The 26,690-nt window shown below is 39.5% G+C and overlaps 1 protein-coding gene and 1 non-coding gene across 10 annotated transcripts in view; one reads left to right on the top strand and one right to left on the bottom strand.

Annotated features, from left to right (window-relative positions):
• The window catches only part of Rexo5 (RNA exonuclease 5), a 57,595-nt gene extending 35,589 nt beyond the window's left edge, over window positions 1-22,006 (top strand). For 4 of the 9 annotated variants that reach the window (XM_050143282.1, XM_050143287.1, XM_050143285.1 and 1 more), the window contains 9 exons: window positions 546-649; window positions 1,366-1,480; window positions 10,874-10,978; window positions 12,333-12,470; window positions 16,474-16,566; window positions 17,233-17,449; window positions 17,663-17,850; window positions 18,748-18,866; window positions 21,739-22,006. In XM_050143282.1, the coding sequence (XP_049999239.1) occupies window positions 546-649; window positions 1,366-1,480; window positions 10,874-10,978; window positions 12,333-12,470; window positions 16,474-16,566; window positions 17,233-17,449; window positions 17,663-17,850; window positions 18,748-18,866; window positions 21,739-21,820 (1,161 nt within the window). In that variant the 3' untranslated portion in view covers window positions 21,821-22,006. Of the gene's footprint in view, window positions 1-545; window positions 650-1,365; window positions 1,481-10,873; window positions 10,979-12,332; window positions 12,471-16,473; window positions 16,567-17,232; window positions 17,450-17,662; window positions 17,851-18,747; window positions 18,867-20,488 lie in introns of all 9 variants that reach the window. The other 5 variants (XM_050143288.1, XM_050143289.1, XR_007591909.1 and 2 more) reach the window with 4 other exon arrangements.
• Window positions 10,503-10,690, bottom strand: LOC126502422 (U2 spliceosomal RNA). Its single transcript, XR_007591926.1, has one exon. It is a non-coding gene; the product is annotated as a U2 spliceosomal RNA (small nuclear RNA).
• Window positions 22,007-26,690: the final 4,684 nt, after the last annotated feature.

Genomic DNA, 26,690 nt, shown 5'->3' with positions numbered 1-26,690 from the left:
ATTTTGTATTATTTTGTATTAATATACTGACTTTTTTGATGTTGCAATAAAAGTCATTGTTTTTCATTTCTAAAAGTTACATGTTTTCAGAGAAATACATTAAGAGACTAAGTAAGGAATGATGAGCCAAAATTGCCATCACTTTTCACTCAGCCTCACTTGGCTCTTTTAAACCATCTTCATGTAACATTAGTAGCTGGTGACAGGTTGTTGTTCTTGGCTAAGCAGTCATAAAACCATTTGATACTATTTTTTTTTTTTTTTTTTGGTTTTTCGAGACAGGGTTTCTCTGTGGCTTTGGAGCCCGTCCTGGAACTAGCTCTTGTAGACCAGGCTGGTCTCGAACTCACAGAGATCCGCCTGCCTCTGCCTCCCGAGTGCTGGGATTAAAGGCGTGCGCCACCACTGCCAGGCGTCATTTGATACTATTGAAACCAGCTTTTGCCTGAGGCAGTGACACAGCCATGATTCTAGAGAAGCAGAGAATATCATTTAAGTGATTTTTTTCGCCTCAAATTCTGTACAAAGACTTTATTTTCTTACAGATTGCAGAGCTCAATTTGGAGGCACTAGCTAGTCGTGAAGAACTGAAAGCAGCCAGTCAAGAAACAGAAAAGAAGGGAGGACCTACTAAGCCCCCAAATATGAGGTAATGTTTTTCATTTCAAATAAGAACAAAGGAAAATTAAGGATGTACTTACTAGTTTTCTGACTATGACCAATGTCTAAAATGATGTTTAAAAAAAATCACGCAGAAATAATTGAACTAAGGATTATTACAAGAGAAGATAGAGCTTTTTAATCCTAGAACTCAGGAGGCAAAGACAGATGGTTCTCTGTGAGTTCGAGATCAGTCTGGTCTACAAAGAGAGTTCTGGGACAACCAGGGCTCTGTTGAGAGACCCTATCTTAGGGTGGTAGGGAAAGAAGAGAATTCTAGTCTTGTTGATATTTTTAAGTTAGAAAACTTAGCTTACAGCCTTTAAAGCAGATTGGAGAAACACACACATCCACACTCAGAAACGGTTTGATTTCAGACCATGATGAGTATGTCAGATCCTTAGATTGTGACTTCAATCTTGATTGATAGCTTTAGGTATATTTCTTATTTATTTTCCTTCCTCTTAGGGTAAGACAATCTAATTTGATTTTCTGCAATGATGAAATATTCTGGAGAATATGAAAACCACTGATCACATATGACTAATGCAGTTGATTAACTGGGCCTTTAATTTTAATTAAATTTGTATAACTAAATATTGCTACTGACTACTATATTGGCAAGCATTATAGGCACAAAATTTAACTAGCAAGTCATAACCTAAAAATGACTATTCTTATTTTAATCTCTTTAATTCTTTACAGTGTTTTAGAATGCCTGGACTCGATGGGTCAGAAACTCCTTTTTTTGACTCGGGATATAGATGAACTTTCTTCTTCTAGAAACTGTCTAACTATTAAGTGTTCTTCAAATAAAGAGGTGAATGACCTATTATATCTTTGTAGTAATTGTAACACTTTGTATAACCCCTGGGAATGCCAAGAATTTGCACCAGTAACCTTGGCTAACATGAGCAAGTCTGGCTTCTGCCTCAATCTTATGGAGCACATTTAAGTCTGTTACTTCATAGGAGCAGAGCTGTTAGCTGTCAGTGTCTGCTTTCAGAGATCAGTGGGCTTGGCCTTGCACGCCACTTAGAACTTCTGTTTCTGGTATATGGAGATGTTTATTTTGGAGCCTGGCTATATCTTTTTATATTTGATCTGTTATTGTTCTGTGTATATGCAAATGAGCTCCAGTATTTATTTGTCTTCCCTACCCATCAGCACTGGAATTATAAGTATGCTGCCATTTCTGACTTTTTATTTATGTGTAGTCAAACTCAGGTCTTTGTGCTTGCTCAGCAAGCCGTTTACTTTTCTGAGCCCTGGAAATGTTCTCTTATTTGACAATTTATTAGGTATATTACTTTGTTCTTGGTATATGTATGGGTATTTTGCCTGTAAGCCCATGCCTAGTGCCTATGGAGCCCAGAAAAAGGTATCAGATCCTGAGATACTGGAGTTACAGGCAATTGTGAGTTCCCATATGAGAGCTGGGAATTGAACCTAGGGCTTCTGGAGGAACAGGGTAACAACTAAGTCACCATTTTGCCCTACAATTGCTCTTTCTTAATTTAAAATTCTTTAAGAGAATTTTATGTGTGAATACTACATTTCCATCCTTTCTTCTACCTCCTCCAACTGCCACATCAAATCAATAGCCTCTTATTTAACATTATCATTTTATATATACACAAATTTAAGTGTGTGTGTGTATCTCCCTTCTATTTAGTGTTGTTCATGTGCTTAGGGCTTGACCAGTTGGGATTGGATAACCTTTCAGGGAGCTTGTCTCTAGAGAAGACTAATTCTGCTTCTCCCAGATTTCCCCATCCAGGCTGGCATGTCAGCTGGTGTTGTCCATATGCAGATACTGTTTAGGCAAGTGTATTGTTGAGAGTTCATAGGTAGAGCTTTTTGATCCTGCTTAGAAGACACTGTCTTACAACAGGCACCCCGGTTCTGTTTCCTCTCCTGAACCTGGGTATAAGGGTTGAGATGGAGATGTATGGACTGGGGCCGGGCTCCACAGTCAGGTTTCTCTGCTTTCTGACTGGTTGTGGATCTGTGTGATAGCCTCCACCTGCTATAGAAGCAGCTGCACTAACCTGGGGTTAGGAGAGTGAGTGTTTAGTCTGTAGTTAGAAAGGATACTAGTTTAGGAAAGTGGCATTAATAGGTCCTCTTCTAGGATTCATGACCTCACTAGCCATGGGCAAGTGGCTAGGTTTGTGGCCCCAGAGGTGAATTCTCTCCTACTTGAATGGGCCCTAAGTCCAGTTTAGACATCTGTTGATTACCCTCAGAATAAAAATGCCACTATTACACCAATAGAGATATCTTACCAGCTGTAAAATCTAAGAACCATAATAGTGATGAACCTGGAAAAAGTTAATTCTAAGCTGCATATTTTAGTGGTGTTAGGATTTATAGTATACATATCATAGTAGTTACTTACTACAATTTACTTTCTATAATAGTATACCTTTTCATGTGTAAGAACCTTACAACCATATACTTACATTTCTTTCCTCCCAACCATAGCGCTATTGTTGTCATCACATCTTACTTCCGTATACATTATAGAATCTAGTCTATATTGTTACTAATTTTGCTTTGGTTATGGATTATTTGAAGAGATTTTAGGGATGAAACAATGGTTCCATGTATAAGTAGACTTGCTGCTTTTACAGAGGACCTTGTTTCAGTTCCAAGCATCCACATGGCAGTTCACAGCACCTATAACTCTAGTTCCAGAGGATCTGACACCCTCTTCTGGCCTCCACCAGCACTAGAAATAATGTGGTGCACATACATACATGTAGGTAAGCATTCATTCAAATAAAAAATAAAAAAACTACATTTTAGTAAGAAGACATGATAGGTATATTTGCCACATGATTATCACATCTAGTGGTATTTATTCCTTTATATAAATCCAAATTTTAATCTGAGCAGTAAAGAGTCTGTAGATACTAAATTCTTAGCATCTTTTGTATACTTAGTAATTTTTTTTTAGCTTTCAAATTTAGAAGATATTTTGGTTGACATTTGTTTTCAACTCTGGTATTTTAAAGGTCTTGTTACACGTCTTTTAGATTCCATGAGATTTTCTACCTTAGTGCCCTAGTTTTCTTTCTGTTGCTGTGATAAATACCATGACCCAAAACAACTTAGGGAGCAAAAGATTTATTTGATCTTATACTTCTGTGTCACAGTCCATCACTATGGTAAATCAGGGAACCTGGAGGCAGGAACTAAAGCAGAGGCCATGGAGGAGCACTGCTTACTGGTTTGCTCCTTATGGCTTCCTCAACTTGACTACTGCCCAAGAATGGCAATGCTCACAGGGCCTAGGCTCTCCAACACCCATCATCTCTTTCTAGATACCTCCAGCTGTACTAGGTTGACAAAAACAAAACAAGCAAAAATACAACCCACACTTAGATTATCATTTTTATAAAATTAGGTAAAAAGTACTACTACTTCCTGTTTTATCTTTCATTACTTTTGTAACTCCCATTAGGGTTCTGAGGGTCCCATAGATCACTGTTGTTAATTTTCTAGCAGTTTCTTTCTTCCCCTTTTTAATTTTAGCTGTTTTTTATTGCTAATATCTTCAGGCTCCATCATAACTTCTGTTGTATTTAATGTGATAATAATCACATCCAGTATACTTCTATTTCAGACATTGTAACTTTAATCTTAAAAATCGAATTGGCTCTCTTGTATCTCCCATGCCTCTAATAAAAGACTCAGACTTTCCTCTCAATTCTTTCTTCTGGAATATAGTTACAAGAACTATTTTAACATCCTTACATATTTGATCATCTATGTAACTTTCAGATTAGTTTTCAGTGATCTGTATCCTTGTCAATTATGTTTTCATGCTTCTTTGCATGTCTGAGACAGTAAATTTTACTTTATTGGTATCATGTAGTTTTATGTCCTTGTAAATATTTGTGAGCTTTGTTTGGAAGGTGGTAGTTTTATGGAAACACTGTTCCTTTTGGCTCTTGCATTTAACATTTTTAAGTAGAACCATGACAATTTTTATCCCACTACTGTTGTAAAAGAAAACTTTGTGCTTAATGCGACAAGGGTCATGAGATCTTGTGCCTTGGTTTGGATAATCCTGTGTAAGATTTTGGAAATGTCCCTTGCAATCCTTTTGGATTTTTTTTCCTTCTGGGCCTTACATAGTTTACTTACATAGATACAATCACGAATATTTGAGGGTTAAATTTTTTTGCAGGTCTCTGGTATTCTATGTGTAGCTCTTTTACTCAGTGATATTCTAGCCAGCAGATTTCCCTATTTCTCTGTAGCCTGGAAATGTTCTCTAGGTGGCAAGCTGGAGAGAGATTACAGTGTTCATGTGTTTATGAGATTATTATCCTTCCTTTTCTAATTTCCTGAGAATTACCCCTCCCCCCCCACGCTTTTTCTGATCCCCCCCCCCCCCGACATAGACCTTAAGGGTTTTGTGAGCATCATCTATATGTGTGTGTACATGGTTGCAGGTATGTGCATGCATGCGTGTGTACATGCATATGAGGTTAGAAAACAACTTCAGGTGTCACCCCTTAGGTGCTTTCTACCTTTTGTATGACAATCTCTTTCATTTCAGAGTCCATAAGAACTTTGCCAAGAAGACTAGACCAGTTGGCTGGAGAGCTTCCAAGTTTCTGCCTGTCTTTGCCTCCAATCTCACCGTCACTGAGATTCTTTTCAAGCATAAGCCATTGCCACTAGTATTTTATGTGGATTCTTGGTATTGAACTTGGGTTTTTATACTTGCTAGGAAAGTGATTTACCAAATGAGCCCTCATTATTCCCCCACCCTAGGGAGTCACATGACTTTTTTTAAAAAAAATTGTTTTTTATTGCGCTACATGTTTTTTTGTTTTTTTTTTTTTCTCCTGTTCTCCTCCCTTTCTCTCCCCTCCTACCTTCTCCCATGGTCCCCATGCTCCCAGTTTACTCAAGAGATCTTGTCTTTTTCTACTTCCCATGTACATTAGATCTATGTATGTCTCTCTTAGGGTCCTCTTTGTTGTCTGGGTTCTTTCGGATTGTGAATTGTAAGCTGGTTTTCTTTGCTTTATGTCTAAAAACCATTTATGAGTGAGTACATATGATATTTATCTTTCTGGATTTGGTCTTAATATGATGTTTTCTATATCCATCCATTTGTCTGCAAATTTCAAGATGTTATTTTTTTTAATATTTATTATGTATACAATATTCTGTCTGTGTGTATGCCTGCAGGCCAGAGGGCACCAGACCCCATTACAGATGATTGTGAGCCACCATGTGGTTGCTGGGAATTGAACTCAGGGCCTTTGGAAGAGCAGGCAATGCTCTTAACCTCTGAGCCATCTCTCTAGCCCTCAAGATGTTATTTTTTTCCTGCTGTTTAGTAAGTACTCCATTGTATAAATGTACCACATTTTCCTTATCCATTCTTCGGTCGAGGGGCATTTAGGTTGTTTTCAGGTTCTGACTATGACAAACAATGCTGCTATGAACATAGTTGAGCACATGTCCTTGTAGTATGATTGAGCATCCTGTAGGTATATACCCAAAAGTGATATTGCTGGGTCTTGAAGTAGGTTGTTTCCTAATTTTCTGAGAAATCGCCATACTGATATCCAAAAGGGCTATACCAGCTTGTACTCCCACCAGCAATGCAGGAGTGTTCTCTTTACCCCACAACCTCTGCAGCATAAGTTTTCATCAGTGCTTTTGATCTTGGTCATTCTTACAGGTATAAGATGGAATCTCAGAGTTGTTTTGATTTGTATTTCTCTGATGACTAAGGATGTTGAACATTTCCTTAAGTGTCTTTCAGCCATTTTAGATTCCTCTGTTGAGCGTTCTCTGTTTAGGTCTATACCCCCCTTTTTTTTTTAAATGGTTTATTTGTTCTTTTGATGACCAACTTCTTGAGTTCTTTGTATATTTTGGAGATCAGACCTTTGTCCACTGTGGGGTTGGTGAAGATCTTTTCCCATTCTGTAGACTGCTGTTTTGTCTTCTTGACCATGTCCTTTGCTTTTCAGAAGCTTTTCAGTTTCAGGAGGTTCCATTTATTAATTGTTTCTCTCAGTGTCTGTGCTACTGGGGTTATATTTAGGAAGTGGTCTCCTGTGCCAATGTGTTGAAATGTAATTCCCACTTTCTCTTTCTTCTATGAGGTTCAGTGTGGTTGGTTTTACCTCATTATTTTTTTTAATGGACTTTGATTTTTAGGGAAATTTTAGTCCATGGCAAAATTGCATGGAAAGTGCATTTTCCATTTGTCTTCTACCTCAACATGTGCAATCTCTGCCACTAGATTTTGTTGTCATCAGTGTATCTACACTGATACATCCTTAGTCACCCAAAAGTCCATCTTTTACATTAGGGCTCACTTTTGGTGTTGTATATCCTATACATTTTGACAATGCTTGTTGTCAAATCTATATGTCCCCCTATATATAGATTCACTACCCTAAATATCTTAGGATAAGTGTGCTTTCTAATTCATTCTACTTCTCTCCCTAGAAACCACTGATCTTTTCATTGGCTCAATAGTTTTGCTTTTTCCAGAGTATCACATAGTTGTAATCATATATTAAGAAACCTTTTAGATTGCTTTATTTTATTTAGAAATGTGCATATTTCTTCCATGTCTTTTTGATGTTTTTAGTGTTTTCTGTTTTTAGTGTCTGAGTAATTCACCCACTGATAGGTATAGCTTGATTATTTATAAGTTTTAACACTTACAAAGCTGCTCTAAATATCTGTGTGCAGCTTTTGGATGGACATAAGTATTTAGATACTACATTTAGACAGTTGCATTTGTTTAATAGTGTCTCATAAGTTTCTTGATAATGTCACATAAATCCCTTAACTTCACCTCAACTGTTCTTTATTATCTTTTGACCTCTAACTCGATCATTGTACATGACCTGATGCTTTCATCTGCCTGATTAAATCATTCCTGTGTGATTTTGCAGTGCTATTTTTTAAAATTTTCCAATCCAGAATATTGTTTTTTATCATTTCTTTGTTAGTATTCTCATTTGCTAATATATCATTTTCATGATTTCATAATCCATGTTCAAGCATCTTTATGACAATTCTTTTATCCCCTTAAGCATTTTTAGACATTTAATTAGCCTTATGAGTCTGCAGTTTTCATATCCATGGAGTCAACCAACCATGAATCGGAAATAATAAGGAAAAGAATGACTGAACACATGCAGACTTTTTTCTTTTTTAATGTTCATTAGAAGTGCAGTAGAAAAGCTATTTACATAGCATGATATTCTTTTCAATGATATAAGTAATCTAGAGATAGTGACTCAGTATACAAGAGAGTGTATACAGATCTAGAGTGCAGTTTGCCACTTGTTGTTAGAGACCTGGAGCCTACCATAGTGGTGTAATCTCAATATTCAGAAGACAGGCATTCACAGGTCTTCATACAGCTACACTTTTCTAGATTCAGTTTATGGAATTATATTGTCTTTTTAGGTTAAGTTTCCCTGTATCTTTGTATGCTTTGTGATTTTGTTACTAAGACTTAGACATTAAAAAAAATAAACAGTTCTGGTCTGAGGAGCTGACTCAGCAGATAGAGCACTTGGCCTACAAATATAAGTGCCAGCATTCAGACTCTTAAGAACCTTATATTATAGTTTTGTTCTGTTGTTATGATAAAACACTGCCCAAAAGTAACCTAGGGAAAGAATAGATTATTTCAGCTTACAGGTTATATAGTCTATCATTGAGGGAAGTCAAGGCAGGAACTTGAAGTAGAAACCCTGGAGAAATGCTTCTTGCTGGTGTTCTCCAACTGATGTTTAGCTTTCTTATATATCTTAGAACTACCAGCCCAAGGAATGGTGTCATCTAAGTGTGCAGGGCCCTCCTACATAAATTAACAAGACAGTTCCTCAGACATGTCCATAGAGGAGGTTTTCCTCTCATGACCTTAGGTTATGTCAAATTGAAGACTAAAGATGACAGGAACACCCTCTAAAAGCCAGGTGGACCTAGTAGGGGATGGGGAGAGAGAGGCAGATATAAAGATGCCTAGATCATGCTGGGTTGCCAGAGTAGCTGAAACTGAGAGCCCCAGGTTCAGTGAAATACCTTGCATCGAAGTGACTGAGGACGACACCCTAATATCACCAATATGCACACATGTGTACATGCACCTGCACACATATGTACCATAACATGAAAGCATGTATACACTATACATACATAAAGAGAGAGAGAAAAATAACCAGTTCTGATTTTATGAACTGTTTTATGCAGCATCCAAGATTTGTGTTATCTGCAATTTTGCGTTTTTAACTGTCTCAAATTTTCTTGGCAGTTTGTTGCTATTTTTTACAGCACAGAATCTCTTCTACCTCATGGGCATCTTCCTTTGAAACTGCATCTCTAACATGCCATAGTAGTCAGTTTGTAATGATTTCTCAGCAAGTCCTGTACTCCTGTTAGCTCTTCAAATCAGATGAGAAGAAGCCAGTTTCCCAGGCAGCGCCCAGATTTTCCAGAATATTGGGTACATAGGTTTGCATTCCAAGAGAGAATCTCTGGAGTGGGAAGTTATCCTCCCATGAAGTCTGTGTTGATTCAGAGGGAGAAAGAGATGGGAACACAAAGTATTGCAGTGCCATTCACTAGAATGTCTTACCTCCCAAGAACTGGGAGTTAGTGGCATATACCCATCATTCTCAACTTTCCAATACTTGGAGCTTAGGGGGTTGTTTGTTTGTTTGTTTGAGACTAATTTATGGTGTCAGGGAGAGGAGAGGAACTTATAATCTTGTTAGGAAAGGTTGGCATTTGCTATCTCTCTCGGCAAGATCTGTAATTTACCTTTTTATTTTCATTTTTGCCACATCTAACAAGGGTACCATCTTTTTTTCTGTATATTTCATGCTGCTTCCTGGCTGCCAGGCTTTTAGCCATATCAAAGTTGTGACATTTGCATTTAGTTGGACTTCTTTCTAGGGGTGCTTCTGTTTTCTACTTCCTCTAATTCTTTCAGGCACATCGATTTTCCTCCTCACTACTTACTACCCCCATCTCCAATGACTCTCTTAAGCCTCCTTTGTTTTCTTTATTTAGTGATTTGCAACAATGTATAATGATGAGGGCCTCTGTTGGAATTTATTTTCTTACAAGTGACTTGAAGGTTTGTGGTAATCACTCTCTTAGTAATATTTAAAGTATGGGTCACATATGTTATACATTACCTTTATGGCTTTTATGTGATACTAGAGGGTTAAACCCAAACTCTTGTATATGGTAAGACCTGTTTCACTATGCTATATCCCAAGCCCTTTTTATTTTGATACAGGGTCTCACTAAGTTGTCCAGCCTGACTTTGAACTCAGTCCATATCCTGGTCTTAAATTTGCTATCCTCAGCCTCTATGTGGTTGAGATCATAAGCCTGTGCCTCCAGTCCCTGTTGCAAGTTGCCTTTAGAAAGAAACCAAGCCCTGGTTGTCCTGGAACTCGCTATGTAGGCCAGATTGTCCGCAAATTCACAAGAGATCCCTGTCTCTGATTTAATCTTGAATTGCCAGGATTAAAGACCTGAGCCAGCTCCACCTGGCTTAGTTGTTAGATTTTTAATTCATTGGGTTGGGGAAGTTCCCTCTGTCCTGGATTTTCTGAGTTTTAATATTGAAATTTTCCATAAGCTTTGTCTGCATAAGTGAGTACAGTCATGCTAGTTGATATGACAGTACATGTTGACTTTCGAATATGGACCCAGCCTGATATCCTTGAATTAAACTGCTTCTGTTGTAATTCGTTTCTAAGCATTGTTAAACTATTTGTGACACTGTCAAAAAAGAAAGAAAGAAACCAAATCTTATATCCCTAGAAGGATGCATTGTTCCTGAGGTTCTCCAGTTCCAGGTTGATGTGTGACATGGATGTAACAAGCTCCCTTTCCATCTCCCTGCTTCGGAAACTCATTGCATATGTTATTCTTGGACAGAGGACATAGTATATTAAACTGGAAAGGACGGGTACTATGCTGAGTCTTAGCCAAAAGGCCAAGCAGCAGTAATTTAGTGGCTTTTCTAGGAGACTGTGTGCTGTTACCATTCTCCTTTGGACCTGGAAGTCAGCTGTGTGCCTCTTTGGGGTATAAGTAAAAGGCAACTGTTTATATTACTGTGGCTTGTGGAGGGAGTTGAATGAGTACTGGGTTCCTAACTCATTCAGTCTATGCTGTCTGTTCTCTTCAGGTGCTTGAGGAAGCCAAAGTGGAAGTCCCTTTGTTTCCCTTCAGCATTGTGCAGTTCTCTTTTGAGCCCTTTTCACCCATCTTTGCTGACGAGGTGAAGCAAAGTGTAAGTAGATGGATTCTGCTGAACTGTTTGATAACGACAACCTTTCTTCATTAAGGAAAGTAATGCACACTTGCTTAAATTCTCATCTATTTCTCCAGATTATTTCAATATAATTAATATTTGAGAAACATGTTTTATAAAATAGGAATCAGACTGAGTATCCTGTTTTACAACTTTGTTTTGTGTGTGTTTTTTTTAGTGTATGTATATGTGTACAGGTATGTGGGTGGGTGGGTGTGTATGCCCATGCATGCAGAGGCAGAACATGGCCTCCATCCTTAAATATCTTCTTTTTTTTTAAAAAAAAAATTTATTTACTTATTATGTATACAATATTCTGTCTGCAGACCAGAAGAGGGCACCAGACCTCATTACAGATGGTTGTGAGCCACCATGTGGCTACCAGGAATTGAACTCAGGACCTTTGGAAGAGCAGGCAATGCTCTTAACCACTGAGCCATCTCTCCAGCCCTAAATATCTTCTTTTATCACATCTATTTATTTATTTATTTATTTGAGGCAGAGTATGTCACTGAGTCTAGAGCTCACTGATTTAGCCACCCTGTCTTTACTGCTAGCACTGAGGTTAGAGGCATGTGCCACTTGCATTCGTGTTTTCCTGTGGGTGCTGGGGTCTGAACTCGGGTCCTCAAGCAAGCACTTCATCCATCGAGCCATTGCCCCGGCTTTGTTGCAACTTTATTTTAATTTTAAATGTATCTTCTGTGTCAGACATAGTTTATTGTTCTTATTTTTAAGATATGCAAGTATTCCACTGAGTGGTAAACCTATTATTGAGAGCATTTGTGTTTTCAGTTTTTTCCTACTATAAATAATGGACATCCTTGAATACAGACTCTTCGTTTTATTTATTTATTTTTTTATTTTTTGAGATAGGGTTTTTATGTAGCTGCCCTCGAATTCTCTGGAGACCAGGCTGGACTCAAACTCAGAGATCCCTCTGCCTCTGCCTCCCAGAGGTCTGGGATTAAAGGCATGCACCTTACCTCAATGATAATTTTTTAAAGGGTTTATTCATTTTATTTTTTGTGTGTGAATATTTTGTCTGCATTTATGTGTGTGTGTACCACATGCATTCTTGGTGCTCTTGGAGGTCAGAATGGGGCATAAGGTTCCCTGAAACTTGGAGTTACAGATGGTTGTGAACAACCATGTGGATGGTGGGGATCAAATGCTCTTCTGCAATAGCAACAAGTACTTTTACCCACTGAGCCATCTTCCCAGCCCTATAACAAGTCTAGACTTTAGACATCTGAAAAGGTAATACAAGCTTTGACTTATGATTTCAGTTCATTTTCACATCCACCGCTTCATTCTGTTGTTTTTCCTATAGATGAAGACCAAATGGACAGAGATGTCAACTGTCTATGCTGGTCCATTTGTCAAAAATTGTAACATTGGGCCTCTGAAGAAGATGTTTAAGAGCATGGGCCCAGTCCAGTCAGTAACTCTTGTTCTTGAAACTTTTAGGGTAAGCTGAGAATATTAGGTTTTGACTTTCTTAGAAAAATCAGATGATGGTGAGGGCTGTGTGGCTAACCAATAACAAATTAGTAAAATAAGCTTAATTTGCTCCAGCTCTGTCTGATGGGGACAGTAGCTGGCCCATATATAATCATTATTTCTGGATCTTATGTTCTTGTGTACTTAACAGTTTTTATTTTGTTTTGCTTAAAGAGAAATATACCATGTAGGCCAGACAAAAATATACTAAAGACAGGGTAGTAACACAACGTTTTTAATCTCAGAACTCCAGGAAGCAGAGGCAGGAGGATCTCTGTGAGTTTAAGGCCAGTATGGTCTCCATAGAGAGTTTCAGAACAGCCTGTCTCAAAAAACCAAAAACAACAAAATCCCTGCTAGTTGAATGTAACCTTTTGTGCTGACCTCACCTTTGAATGATAAAAATATTCTTTAAAAAAGAATAGTTGGGGGTGTGTATGTGGAGGGATTGCTCCATGGTTAAGAGTATGTACTTCTCTGGAGGACCTAAGTTCAACTCCCAGCACCCACATCAGGCAGCGCACAACCAGCCCCAGGGGAATCAGACATCCCTGCCTCTGGGCATATGGACATAACCACACACAGAGACATACACACATATGCATAACTAGAAAGAATAAATTTTCAAAATAATTTAAAAAATATAAAAATGATGATAACAAAAATATTGTAACTGTAATTCTTGCTTTATAACTGTTTTGTTATATGTAATTTTTCTATGTTAAAGTTAGAGCCTTCCTCTTTTTGTTTAAACAGAAAAAGGGGAAATGATGGAGGAAGGTCATTGGTTAATTAATAAAGAAACTGTTTGGCCTCATAGGTTAAAACATAGATGGGTGGAGTAAACAGAACAGAATGCTGGGAGAAAGAGGAAGTGAGCTCAGACTAGATAGCTCTGCTCTCTGGGGCAGACGTGATGAAGCTCCGACCCAGGATGGATGTAGGCTAGAATCTTTCCGGTAAGCACACCTTGGGGTGCTACACACATTATTAGAAATGGGCTAGTCCAGGTGCAAGAGTTAGCCGAGAAGAGGCTAGATATAATGGGCCAAGCAGTGTTTAAAAGAATACAATTTGTGTGTTGTTATTTCGGATAAAGCTAGCCATGCGGGAGCCAGGGAGGCCAGAATGCAGCCCTGCCGCTCCTTCAACAGCTCTGTTGTAATAGGAGCGGCCGGGCTGCGTCCCCGGCGCCCGGTCGCCCGCATGGCTAGCTTATGCCCTGAAATAATTACACGGAAACTGTATTCATTTAAACACTGCTTGGCCCATTAGTTCCAGCCTCTTATTGACTAGCTCTTACATATTGATCTAACCCATTTCTAATAATCTGTGTAGCCCACAAGGTGGTTTACCAGAGAAGATCTTAACCTGTGGCTGTGTCAGGTGGGAGAATCATGGCGACTCTCTGACTCAGCTTCTTTCTCCCAGCATTCTGTTCTGTTTACTCCACCCACCTAAGGGTTGACCTATCAAATGGGCCTAGGCAGTTTCTTTATTAATAAACCAATGAAAGCAACAGATTAGAAAGAAATCACTCCCACATCAGACATAACCACATACAGAGACATACACACATATGCATAACTAGAAAGAATAAATTTTCAAAATAATTTTAAAAATATAAAAATGATGATAACTATTTTTTAAAACAAAATAATGAAGCCACCTAGTAAGATGGTTCAGCAGATAAAGGCACTTGCTGCCAATTTGATGACATGAATTAATTTCTGGGACTCACATTGGTAGAGGAAAGAAGCAGTTTCCACAAAGTATCCACTGATTTCTACATGCCAGCCATGACACATATGCGCACAAACACACACACACAAACTAAATAAATAAACATAAGTTAAAAATTACAAAAGAACTGTAACTTCCCTGTCTTAGAAAGTTGTATAGGCTTTAACTACACAGTCGACCAATAGCTAGCATACACTAAAGGATAATGGATTTATAAAGGGTTTTAAGAGTGAGCTGGGTGGTGGTGGCACACACCTTTAATCCCAGGACGCGGGAGGCAGAGGCAGGTGGATCTCTATGAGTTTGAGGCCATTCCAGTCTACAAGAGCTAGTTCCAGGGCAGGCTTCAAAGCTACAGAGAAACCCTGTCTCAAAAAACCAGAAGGAAAAAAAGGTGTAACTAGGGATTAAACCTAGAGTCGTAGGCATGTTAGAAAAAGACTCTACCATTGAGCTACATTCCTAACCCTTTTTGTTTTAGTATTAGAGAGGATCTTATTGTGTATCCTGTGTTGCTGTAAGATATGCAATCCTCCTGACTCATCTTCTGAGTAGACAGGATTACAGGTGTATGCCCTCATGTACTATACTCAGCTTTGATTTTCTGTTTTTGTAAGGGGCATAGGACAGTGTAAGAGTTCTGCCTGCCTACTTTTCTTTTTTAATTCTCTAGTCTCTTGAAGTAAATTTTGTGTATTGGATTTTTATTTATATAAATGATCTTAATGATTTTGAAACTATTTCAACAAAAGAAAAATATTTTTAGTTATTTAAATACTTATATATCATGTTAAAATGTATATAATTCAAAGGACTTAAGTAAATCTCTATCTTTATAGTCATTATATTATTATATCATAAGTAGATAAATGACTAAGGTTTTCATGTGAAACAATAGCATAGCATGAAAGAAGATACGACAAGAATTAAAACTAGAAACAGCATAATAATATCTATAGGAGCTGGGCATGGACATGGAGGCAGAGGCAGCACAGCTACTGCACAGTCAAGAGCACCCTGATCTAGTTCCAGGTCAGTTAGGCCTCCATGGTGAGACTCCTTCTCCAAGTAGAAAGGGTTAACTATAGATATTATGTAGTAAGTAGTATGATGGAGGCCTCTATAAGGAGGACTAAATTAGCTGAAGAAAGGAGTAGGAGAAAATGTCAGTATTTTGTTTTCTACCTTTAGAATGTAGAACTGGGGCAATTCATAACCTGGTACAATAATAATTATGAAAATGAAGTAAAAACATAAGGACTGCCAAAGTTACTTTTTGTTGTTGTTCATTCCTACAGCTAAAAATTTAGATATTGATTATCTCTGAGAATAGATAATCTCAGAATTGGGAAGTTTGTTGCAAGATTATAACCACTTATGTCTTCTTGCTTTTTTTGTTGATTTTTGTTTCTGTATAATATACATAATATAGAATTTACCTTTCTATCCCTTAAGTTCACAATAAGTTTACTGATATAATACAGTGTCATGATCATGATCATCCTTCTCTATAACTGTTCATCATTCTGAACTGGAACACCCTATAATTTTAAGTTTCAGTCTCCTAATAGATATGTGGCTTGTAGGATTTTTTCCTATTTTGTGGACTGCCTTTTACAATTTGGTGGTCTTGATGTCTAAAAATTTTGTAATTTTGAGGAAACTTAGTTTGTCTCCCCCCCCCCCTTGTTATTTGCCTTTGGTGTCATTTTCAAAAATTTGTTGAAAACAATGTTCTAAAACTTTTCTGTAGGAGGACTTTCTCCATGCTGCTCTGCAGCTCAGCTGACGTCGGGGATTTAGCTGCTTTGAGTCTTAAGATGTGGCCTAGCCAGTGGAAGAACTTGGCTTTCCCAGGGAACTGGAAAGTTGTCTAAAAACCAAGCTAGTTGACATCTGGGAGTCCCTGCTTGTGACATACATGAGTGACCTTAGTGCTTTGTAGTGAATATGAAGAGCAAGTTAGGTAGTGATGAATTGTTTAGTTTTTCTTACATTACCATCACAATGGGCTTTGGTTTTAAATGGAAAAATGGAAGTTACTGACTGAAAACCAATTCCTGAACTTTGGTGATTTTACTTAAAGCTGACTGACAGTCTGCAATCCATTGCCTGTCTGGCCTAGCACGTTAAAAAGCATCCATTGTGGTTTGGTTCCCTTTCTCAGTCCCTCCTTCTAGCAGTTTGAGTTGGAAGTAACAATGGTGAAAACCTTGGTCTTTCTGCAGCCTTACTTCTGTGTACAGTATGAAGTCTTGGAAGCTGCTCAGCTGGCTATAGAGACCATGAATGGCATTCTGGTAGAAGGTTCTTACATCAAGGTAAGATGGCCAAAACTGAAAGTAGCCCCCTACATCGAGGCAAGATTTACCACAGTCCATATGGATATCCCGAAGATGCCCAGGCATGAGGCATTGTAATAAATGCCCTTAATCAAGACTTAATAACTTTCAGTTTCATAAAAATCAGCCTGGGGCCGGGCGATGGTGGCGCACGCCTTTAATCCCAGCACTCGGAAGGCAGAGGCAGGCGGATCTCTGTGAGTTCGAGACCAGCCTGGTCTACAAAGCTAGTGCTAGGACAGGCTCCAAAGCCACAGAGAAACCCTGTCTCAAAAAACAAAAAAAAAAAAAAATCAGCCTGGGCTAGACTACAGTTTTATTGTATTCCTTATCAAGTATCCTTGTCCCTCAGTGCTATTCTGAGTCTGCCCATTCCTTAGCTTTCAAGGGGGTGAGATGGTGGTATTGTAAAGTTGTTTTTGTACAAGTAAACAAGATTTCAGTGGAGGCAGCAAGCAGGGAACTAGAGAATATAGATTGTTATGAAAATATGTATTTCTTAATTAAATCTACAATCATTTCTATGAAACACTTATTGGCCTCCTAAATATTAGGAAGCTGCATATTGAGTTGCTGATGTACAACATGACAGAGGTTAGTTAAAATGGTGACTTTGTACCACTAACATCATCTTTCCTTGGTTAGGTGCGCAGGCCTGTGACAGAATTCACTCTTGAGTGTGACACCCTTGTGCATGAGCTAGAGCAAGATTGTGAAAACCAAGGTACTATATATGTGACTGGATTTGGCAAAGCTTTTAAAGAACACCTGTTGGAGCACTCCAGCCTCTTTCCTAGCCTGGAAGCCATGATACTGCCTAAAGATGTTAAAAGCAGACAGCAAAAAAACTACTGTTTCTTGAGTAAGTAATACCATTAAATGTAGCCTGGAAGGACATTGGAGATGGCAGCAACATGAGATCAAAGAAGGGGTTCACCAAAAAAGCTTTCCTGGAGTAGACCAGGGCGGAGCTTCTAATTCCACTCTATTCCTACACCTTAGCCAGGCCTTAGTTTATCTGTTGATCTGCTTTCTTGGCTCTCGTAACAAATGTTGGGATTTTTCCTACTTTCAGAGTTCAAATCCCGTGACAGTGCCCAGGTAGCCCTTGAAATTCTCAAGGGCAAGGACTGGAAGTTGAAAGGCAGACATGCCCTAACCCCCATGCACCTTCAGACATGGCTCAAGGACATACATCCTGAACCAGCAATGCCTTCAGGACTTCAACTAGTACCACCGCTCTTGGAGAAGCATGTCTTCCAGGTAATGAGTGTGTCTTGGGGTCAGCAGGGAAGATAGCTGCTGGGGTCTCTGGTTCTGGACCCTGGCCTCTGCTCCTGGAGCAATCAGGAAAGACTTGATCATTGGCACTGCATCCTTCAGGCTTTTTGTTGGTTTGTTTTTCCTGCCCTGGCTCCCATCTTATATCACTCCTCCAGCCTCCTCTAGCCCTGGCCATATTTGTTCTTCTCTCAGATATCAAATACTTTTGCCTCTTTGATAACCACTAAAAATCTCATTCTTATTCTTCAGGGTGGTTCCGCAAGGAACTTTGAGGGACCAAGGTGGGAGGATGGAGAGCTGGATAAGTCTTAGGTGAATTAGTGCAGGGCTTCCCAAAGTGTGATCTATACACAAGATAAATTTTGGCTGTCATAGGTAGAGACTTTTTTGTTTCCACTTTTGTAGCTTAGGACTTCCATTAAACTTACATCTGACCTGAGATTAGGCAAGACTAAGGCAGCAGTGGAAATGCATGGATAAAGAAGGTGTATGTGTATGTGTAAGTGTGGCGATCGAAGGCTGCTTAAAGCTTAGAAACTTTGCTGTAGTCTCAGACTTAGCAGATGAGGGATGGAGATTAGAGCTGGTCAGTGACTCATCCAAGGTCACAGATACCCTTAATGGCAAAGGCAGGTAGGGAACCTTATCAGTGATATGACTCCCTCGCTTAGGGCCCTTTTGGAAGACTCACTTGAAAGAACCAACAGAAGCTGCCCTCTGCCACAGAAGTCCTAAGTCACTTGAGGTCTGTAAGAGGGCTGCAGTTTCAGGCAGGGATTTTTTCCAGAGCTTCCTGTGGCTTTAGAACTCAAGAAAGTGCTTTAACTCCTAAAGGTGAACAGGAGACTAAATGTTGATGCATGACTTTGGTCCTAGATTGCGGAGGAGAACCACCCAAGGATAGTTGCCTGGCGTTGCAACCGGAAGATTGAAAAGCTCTATCACTGCCTGAGCCCGGGCACCCTCTGCCTCATCTTGATGCCAGGAACCAACAAGTAAGGACCTGATACGTTGTCCTCGGAATTCTGACCCCTGGAATTCAGCTGTTTTAAGGGAAGACCTTTAGTTAAGTGATGCCCAAGCATGTAATGAGGATTTACATGAGTTCTTATCACAGTTCTAGAAGGTAGACATTATATTCCTATTTTACTTGTTACTTAAATTTATCGGTTCTTCTGATGCAGCTCATCCCACCTTAAAACAGAGACTTAGGCCTAATAAATACTGAAGTGGGCTGTATAGGTCTGGTTATAGCTCCTATTATATAAATTTTTTAAAAATATTTATTTTTTACATATATTGGTTCTTTGCCATGAGTGTTGGGTCTCCTGGAACTAGAATTACAGACAGTTGTGAGTTGCCATGTGGTTGCTGGGAATTGAACCCGGGTCCTCTGGGAGAGCAGTTAGTGCTCTTAAGCACTGAGCCATCTCCCCAGTCCTATTATATAAATTTTTAATAACTGGCCAACTTACCCATCACAGGTCTAAGCTGGAAAGGTGGTACACACCTATAATTCCAGCATTTGGAAGATTGAAGGAAGATAGTGAGTTCAAAGCTAGTCCTGGGGTACACTGTGAAAACATGTCTCAAAGCAAAATTCTCTTGTGAGGGATTTTCAGTAAATCAGTGGTTTTTTCAAAACACAAAGTATGATAAATACTTTATTTAAAGAAAAATTAATGTTAAAATTAGTCCTAAAACATATAGTGTCATTTGTGGGGTATTTGCAGTGTGTGTGAAGAGCTTGAGTGCATTAGAGGCCGGAAGAGGGCAGCAGATCCCCTGGATCTGTGGTTATAAGCAGTTGTAAGCTACCTGATGTGAGTACTGGGAACCGAAACTGAACATGGGTCCTCTGCAAGGAGTGCTCATAACTGCCGGAGCTCTCGTCATCCCTGATTCCTCTACTTTATCTTCAAGTCCTAATAATCTGTCTTCTTGATCCATTCTACTGGTAAGGCTTTCCTGAGTTTTCTAATTGGGTTATTGAATTTTGCAATTTCATTATTTCTATCTCTTTACTGAATTCAGTTTTCAGGTCTTGAACTGTCTTGTCATTTCATTCAGTTACATATTTATTTTCTTGGATTTATTCTTATCCTCCTAAGTTCATTGAGTTTTCTTTAAATTTTTGGATTCATTGATGATGTTTATGATTGTTTCTTTAAATTGTTCTGGGATTCATCTAAGTAGTTTTTAAAATTTTTTTAAATTTTATGTGCTTTGGTATTCTACCTGCACGTATGTCTGGGTGTGAGTGGAACCGGAACTTGAGTAATAGACAGCAGCAAGCTGTCATGTGGGTGCTGGGAACTGAACCCAGGTCCTCTGGAACAACAGTCAGTGCTCCTAACCACTGAGCCATCTCTCCAGCCCTCTAGGTAGTTTTTATTGGAGAACATTTCTGTAGGGCTGGTGAGTTTTGGAAGGGACATAATGTCTTGGCCTCTCAACATTTGTTTTGCAATATGACTTTGTCGTGTAGACTTCCTTGGTTATATGTCTGATTCTAGGCTGCCTCTGTTGATTGGGAGTTTTGTTTTGATTTTTATTGTTGCTTGGTTGATTTCAGATCAGGTATCAATAATTAGTAGTTAATCCTTTAAATTCTCAGTGTTGATTTTGGATTGGATGAACATGCATGATTCCAGTTAAGTGGTAAGCAAGAAATGTGGATGATTCGAATGGATGGCTGTTCTGCAAGTTCAGCTAATTGGGTAAGCCAGGTTCTTGGGCACTCACCAGGCTAAGCTAGAGTATAAGCTGTTTGCCTAAAGCTGGGCCTAAGTATTAAGAATATGGCAGGCAGGTGAGAGGGTTCAAGATACTTACCAGACTTGGCCAGGACACAGAATGGCTAGGCAATGAGGTTGGTGATGGCACAAACAGGCAAGAGTCCTAGCAACTCAAAGACTGGGCCAGTGCACAGGATGTTTTATCTAGTCTAGTGTGGTAGGGGCAGGCAAGGGTCCAGGATACTCACTGGACATGGGAATCTGTCAGACCCTTAATAAGCAAGTTCTGTGGCAAGCAAATACATAGACTGGGTCAGGATTATTGGAGTCCTTAGAAGCACAAGCACAATGCCTCTGTTTAAGCAATTTACCAAGGACACACAACTAGTAAGTGCAACCATCCTGTACTGAACCATAATGATCGGACTCTAGAGCCATTCAAAAAAAGACTTGCTAGACAGCAGGTTAACAATTTGTGTTTTGCTATTTTCTGCCTTTCTTGCATCAAAGAGCTCCTTTAGCTCTTTAAATCCAGTCCCATGAATATTCTTCCAAGGTGACAGTGAACTACCAGGTATCAAATGACTCCTCAACTGTAAGCACTATTCTAATGACAAGCATTGTTAATAAGTAACAAAGCTTTTCAGATGACACTACCCCAGTTTCTAAGGACTCTTAACCTGGCTGTTACTTGCTAGTATGACTTAAACAAGTAATGTCTGAGCCTGTTTCTCTGCTTGGAAAATGGATTGAAGACATTTATCACTGAGCTGCTTTTAAGGGTTAGCAGACAGGTATTTTAAACTGCCCACACTTGGTATGTAGAAAGTGCCCAGTGAGTGCTGGTTATTACTGTACTTCTTTAAGCCTTAGTGGCATAGTAACTTGCACGTTTTAGGGTTAAGAAAAAGTGAGGCTTACTGGAAATGTGTCATCTGTCTCTTAAGCAGCAGAGCTAGGACTTGAATCAGGCTTCTTCACTGAGCCCACTCCAGCAGGCAGCTTTCCATAAACCTTCCTCTTAGTGTATTGTACACACCTGCTTAAAAACGTACTCTATCCTAGGAGCATAGAGCCATTCATTTAGCCATTTAGATAAAACTATGTCTTTGTTTTTTATTTATTGCAGCACTTTTGGATTACACCCTGGCCTAGGACTGATGAAAATAAAAGAGGAAGAGGAAAGTGACCCCCCGGGCCTGGGAGTGTGAATCTCCCCACACTTTCCAAGTATCCCTTCACATATAGATAATGTGACTAGGCTACAGCCCCTTCAAGACGATGGCAAGTCTTTCCATCTAGCAGACACCTTTGTTAAAAAGTTGGAATACCAGCCAAAGTATTGTCATGTGCAAAATTTCAATAAATGCCTAAAACTCAAAATATTTCCTCCTCTTAAGGCATGGTGAGGAGGAAAATGAGTGTTTTGTGTCTGATTTTATTTATATAGGTACTGATTGATTGCTATATCACTACCATTAAATGGTATTTACTGCAAAGACCAAGAGAAAAAATCCAGTCAGTCTGTCAAATTTCTGTAAGTAACTGGCTTAACTGTTGACTCTGTGGCATCTGCTATAAAGTTAAAGGCTGTGGTGGGGAGTTGGGGGAAGGCTGAACTAACATCTGGCAAGAGAAGAGATAATGGAAGACTTATCTTTGTAGTTAGAACCCATTTCCATGTTTGGAAATACCTTTTGGGGGATACAGCTGCAGAATCACCCTTCACCAGTAGGTGTCCCCATCACACCAGGGCACCACTTAGAAACTGGAAACTTCAAAACTCAGGGGGGGAAAAAAAAACCTAAGTTTTTAGGTGACTAGTAACACTGTTGGAAAGATGGGACACAGATCTACAATTACAAATCCGATAGATACTAAGCGCTCCAGAGAAAGTAAGCTAATCTGTCAGTCACAGCTAAAATCTTGCTTTTCTACACTCAGATCCTACAATTGAAGAACTGAAGATAAGGTGCTTGTACAAAAAAGTGCACAAAGTAGATGCCACAGGGTTATTACAAAAGAATGAGTCTGCTGTGCACATGTGCCCCTTCTAGTCCCAGCTTTTAAAATTATTGGATTGCTCAATGTAAGTTAAATAGTATTATTCTAGGCACAGAGATGCTAGTATCTCATATAAGTATTATTTTGCTTTTTGAAACAGGGCCTCACTATGTCCTGGAACACTATGTAGACCCTGCTGTCCTTAAATTCACAGAGACCCATCTGTCTCTGCCTTCTGGGATCAAAGCCATTTGCCACTGCACCTGGCTCTCAGAATTGAGTTCATAGTCATACATGTACATGTGTGTATAGAGCTATAGAAGAGTATTATAGTTTTGAGTCCTGCTGCGTAGGGGAATGTACAAAGCTATGCATAGGATTGGAACCAAGCCTGGAATGCTGTGTGCCAAGATGTTAACAGTATTTCTCTCTGATTAGTGGAACTGGCAAATCAAGTTTTACAAAATGCTTTGATATAAGGCTCTATTCTAAAAAACAAAAAACCCAGGCAGGCTTGGTAGTGCACACACTCTGGAGGCAGAGGCAGGTGGATCTGAATTTGAAAGTGAGGTCAATTTATGTAGTGAGTCCCAGGTCACCAAAGGCTACAAACCGTTTCCTTAGGAAAGAATAATTCTGAAAATTTGGGGTTGGGCACTTAGGGCAGTGTTCAGTCCTTAAATGAAGCCTCTGTAAGATTGGACTGTAAGTGGAACCAAGCACCAGAGTTTGATTTGAGATCAACACACTGCTTCCTGAAGTCCCTTTGTCAGGAGGAAATGTGTGTTGTGTCAACTTGAGCTTCCTTTCCAGTTAAGCTCTAAAGAGTGGAGCTCAACTGATAGAAACCTTTTGAGGCTCCTGTCCTCAAAGGCAGTGCCTCTAGTGGACATGGAAAGGCCTGGGTTACAACTTCAGCTCCAGCTGAGTATTTGGGTCATTCTGAATCCATTTCCACAGCTGTATAAAATGAGGAAATACTTATTTTTAAGAATTATTAGACTTCAAAAGATCTAGCTTGTGGAAAATGTCAAGAATAGTAGACTGTGAACTATTTTCCCGAGATCCTGCTTAAAATGGGGAAATCAGTACCTACTTCATGGTTGTTAGGAAGATTAAATTAGCGAAAGTCCAGCATGAATTGAGCCCAGTAAGTGGCAAGCATTAGGGGACTTTGCAAAGTGTTGCAAGAAGCTATTAAGGCTTTCTGAACTCAGCAAGGCTATTTCCTTCATCATGGATGAGGCTTTCCCCCTGGGCCCCAACTGCAGAACTGAAGAAATGAACCCAGCCTTCAAGCCTCAGACTTCTGCACACTGTGTTCTTCCAGCTGATGCTCCCACCTTTTGGAAACCAAAGCTGCCAACTTGGCCTCTTGCAAAACACACATTCCATTCATAAGTGCGTTTGTGCATTGTTTCTCCCACACCCTTCTAGGCAGCCAATGCTGAGCTGAGCTGCCAAGGCAGCTGCCTGAGGAGCAGTCTTAGGGAAAAGGCAACTGGAGGTTTTTATGGAACTCTTGATTTGGGTTTGGAACTCCTGTACCTATATTGGGGTTGCTGAGAACAACACTAAAGCCACATTTGTTTTTATTTCCTTGGACCTCTGAAAATGACCTCTTAAAAAATAAATAGGGAAGTCAGTGTAAATTATATCCAACCACCCAGAAGCAATGACTGACAGTATTTTACAAGCTTAGATTTTTCTATCATTATTCATATTTTTAAAATAGCTACATAATAACTGTCATAACTCATAGATTCTAAACCACGACTGCTGACTGAAGCTGCAGACTGCGTTCTTGCACATACACACTCAGCAGGCATCTCTTAAGAAAAGCTTCTGTACTGATGCATATTGATACTTAGTTCTTTTGACTACAAAAAGATTCCACTGTTTACTAGCATAATTTGTCTCAAATCTTTGCCAGTGTACTGCATTAAAGAACATTTTCATATGTTTACTTACTATTTTCTTGGGTACCATTTAGATTGACATCTAACTTAGAAGCTTTTTGGTCAGATTTTCTTCAGCGAGCTGTATATTTCTGTTGCCTGGTGTGTTGGGAAGCCAACTACTTTTCCATGTTGACTTTTTAAGAGCTTCTTGTGGGTTAAGTATGTTAGAAACATTTAAAGTGTTTCTAGTTTGCTTTTTAAGACATAGACATCTTGTAATTTAAAGTCCCGATTGGTCCAAGGATCAGTTTAAATAGCCAATGGCAAAGCTTATATATCTCTAATGATTTGACTTCTATACCTCCGGACACCTCGGCATACAGTATTTTTCTCATATGTAGATAAATTTACCCAGTTATCTACCTTTGCTTCTTTTATAATTTGGGTCAACACCAAGGGCTAGAGGGATAACTTCTAGAGCCAAGTCAGCTATCTGCTTTGAGGACTTGATAGGAGAGACAAGAACTGAAGACTCTTCTCTATCCCTCTGAACTACTTTTTAGTATACTTTCTTGATAGAAGTCCATTCCATATGCAATTATGCTCATCTGGTAACTGTATAAAAACTACTTGCCAGTCATCTAATTGAAAATGGATTTTATCTGCTTGTAATCCATACAGCACTGTTAACAGCACCCAAGTTGGCTATCTTCCATTCCACTCTGCTACTCTCCAATCTGTAAGTCCCTTATCTGTGCTTAATAGAAGGGACAAAGCCCAGAAGTAGTTAATGGGAGGAGTGTGGAACAAGGGTAAAACTACACAGTTTCTAGGGAAAATCAAGCTTATTAAGACCTTTCTAACAGAAAAGCCTTTTCTGATCCCCATCCTGCACCTACTACATCTTAGAAGATACCAAGAGGCTAGGAACTTTAGAAACCATTAGCACTTCCAACCAAAGAAATGAGCAAGATGGCTAGTCAGTGCCATTGTTGAACAGACAATAACCAGAAAGTAAGAGAGCGGGACTAAGGGGCTTAAGTCTAGAAGTTAAGAATAGATGTTCTTGTTAGCTTTTTCCTCTCCTGAAGATGGGAAACAACCTTAAGAGATACATACATGGACCCCCCCCCCCCCAAGGGGAAGTAGACAAGGATCTCTTTAGTAAGTTGGTAGCATGAGGGGATGGGGGAGGGTGGTAATGGTGTGGAGAGAAAGGGAACAGGAAGGACATGAGGGATTGGGAAATCTAGTTGGGTAATAAAGGACAAAGAGGGAGAGCAAGGAAAGTTACCTTGAAAGAGGGAGCCACTGTGGGGTTAGCAAGAAACCAGGCATTAGGGAAACTCCCAGGAATCCACAAGGATGACCTCAGCTAAGAATCTAAGCAGTCCTGGAGAGGGTACCTAAACTGCCCTTCCTCTGTAATCAGATTGATGACTACCTTGTCATCATAGAACCTTCAGCCAGTAACTGATGGAAGCAGATGCCTACATATAGAGGGTGCCCTGGTGTTCTGCCTCAAGTGATATGACAGACTTGACTCCCCATGGGAGGTCTCACCCTGAGGAGTGGGTGGGGGAGGGGAGGAAAGGTGGGGAGAGGGGAAGGACAGGAGGGAGAGGAAACTGGGATTGGTATATAAGATTTTTTTTAAAAAAGGTTCAAAAAAAATTCATCTCCCAATTTGGCACAATAGAAACTTGAGCCCTTTTCAGGAGCTTGAGTGATGAAAGATCAAATGTAAATGCCACACACTAAACTCTGCTCCCTGCCCCCCAATGTACCTAACATCTTTTTGGAGACTCTTAAGAGGGATGGTTGAACACTATGAGGTATCATGGGTATTTCGTAGACTTCTTCTTAAATCCTAACACTGATGGAGATGCCTTTATTTTGCAGATGAATAAAAAGTAAACTTAATCACTGCAAGCCTGATTAGACCTACGGGCATACACAGGGCTCACGATGGACTTTTTTCATGGGACTTGAGTGACTTCAGAAAGACGATTTCAGTAGCAGGGACAGTGCACGGAGATGATCACCTGTGTTTGGAGCTGGGCTCCTATCCCTACATGGGTCATTTTCCCACACAGTTAACATGGCACAGCATCACTGAAAAAGTCTTCTAACTTATGCCTCAGAATAAATTCACTGTTTGTTTTCTGCAGAAATA

Source organism: Alexandromys fortis, unplaced genomic scaffold (assembly GCF_014885135.2).
Source record: "Alexandromys fortis isolate MF-2015 unplaced genomic scaffold, M_Fortis_MF-2015_v1.1 scaffold_45, whole genome shotgun sequence".
In the NCBI taxonomy this organism is placed as follows: domain Eukaryota; kingdom Metazoa; phylum Chordata; class Mammalia; order Rodentia; family Cricetidae; genus Alexandromys; species Alexandromys fortis.
Note: the sequence above shows the minus strand (reverse complement) of the source record. Positions and strands in the feature narration are given on the sequence as shown.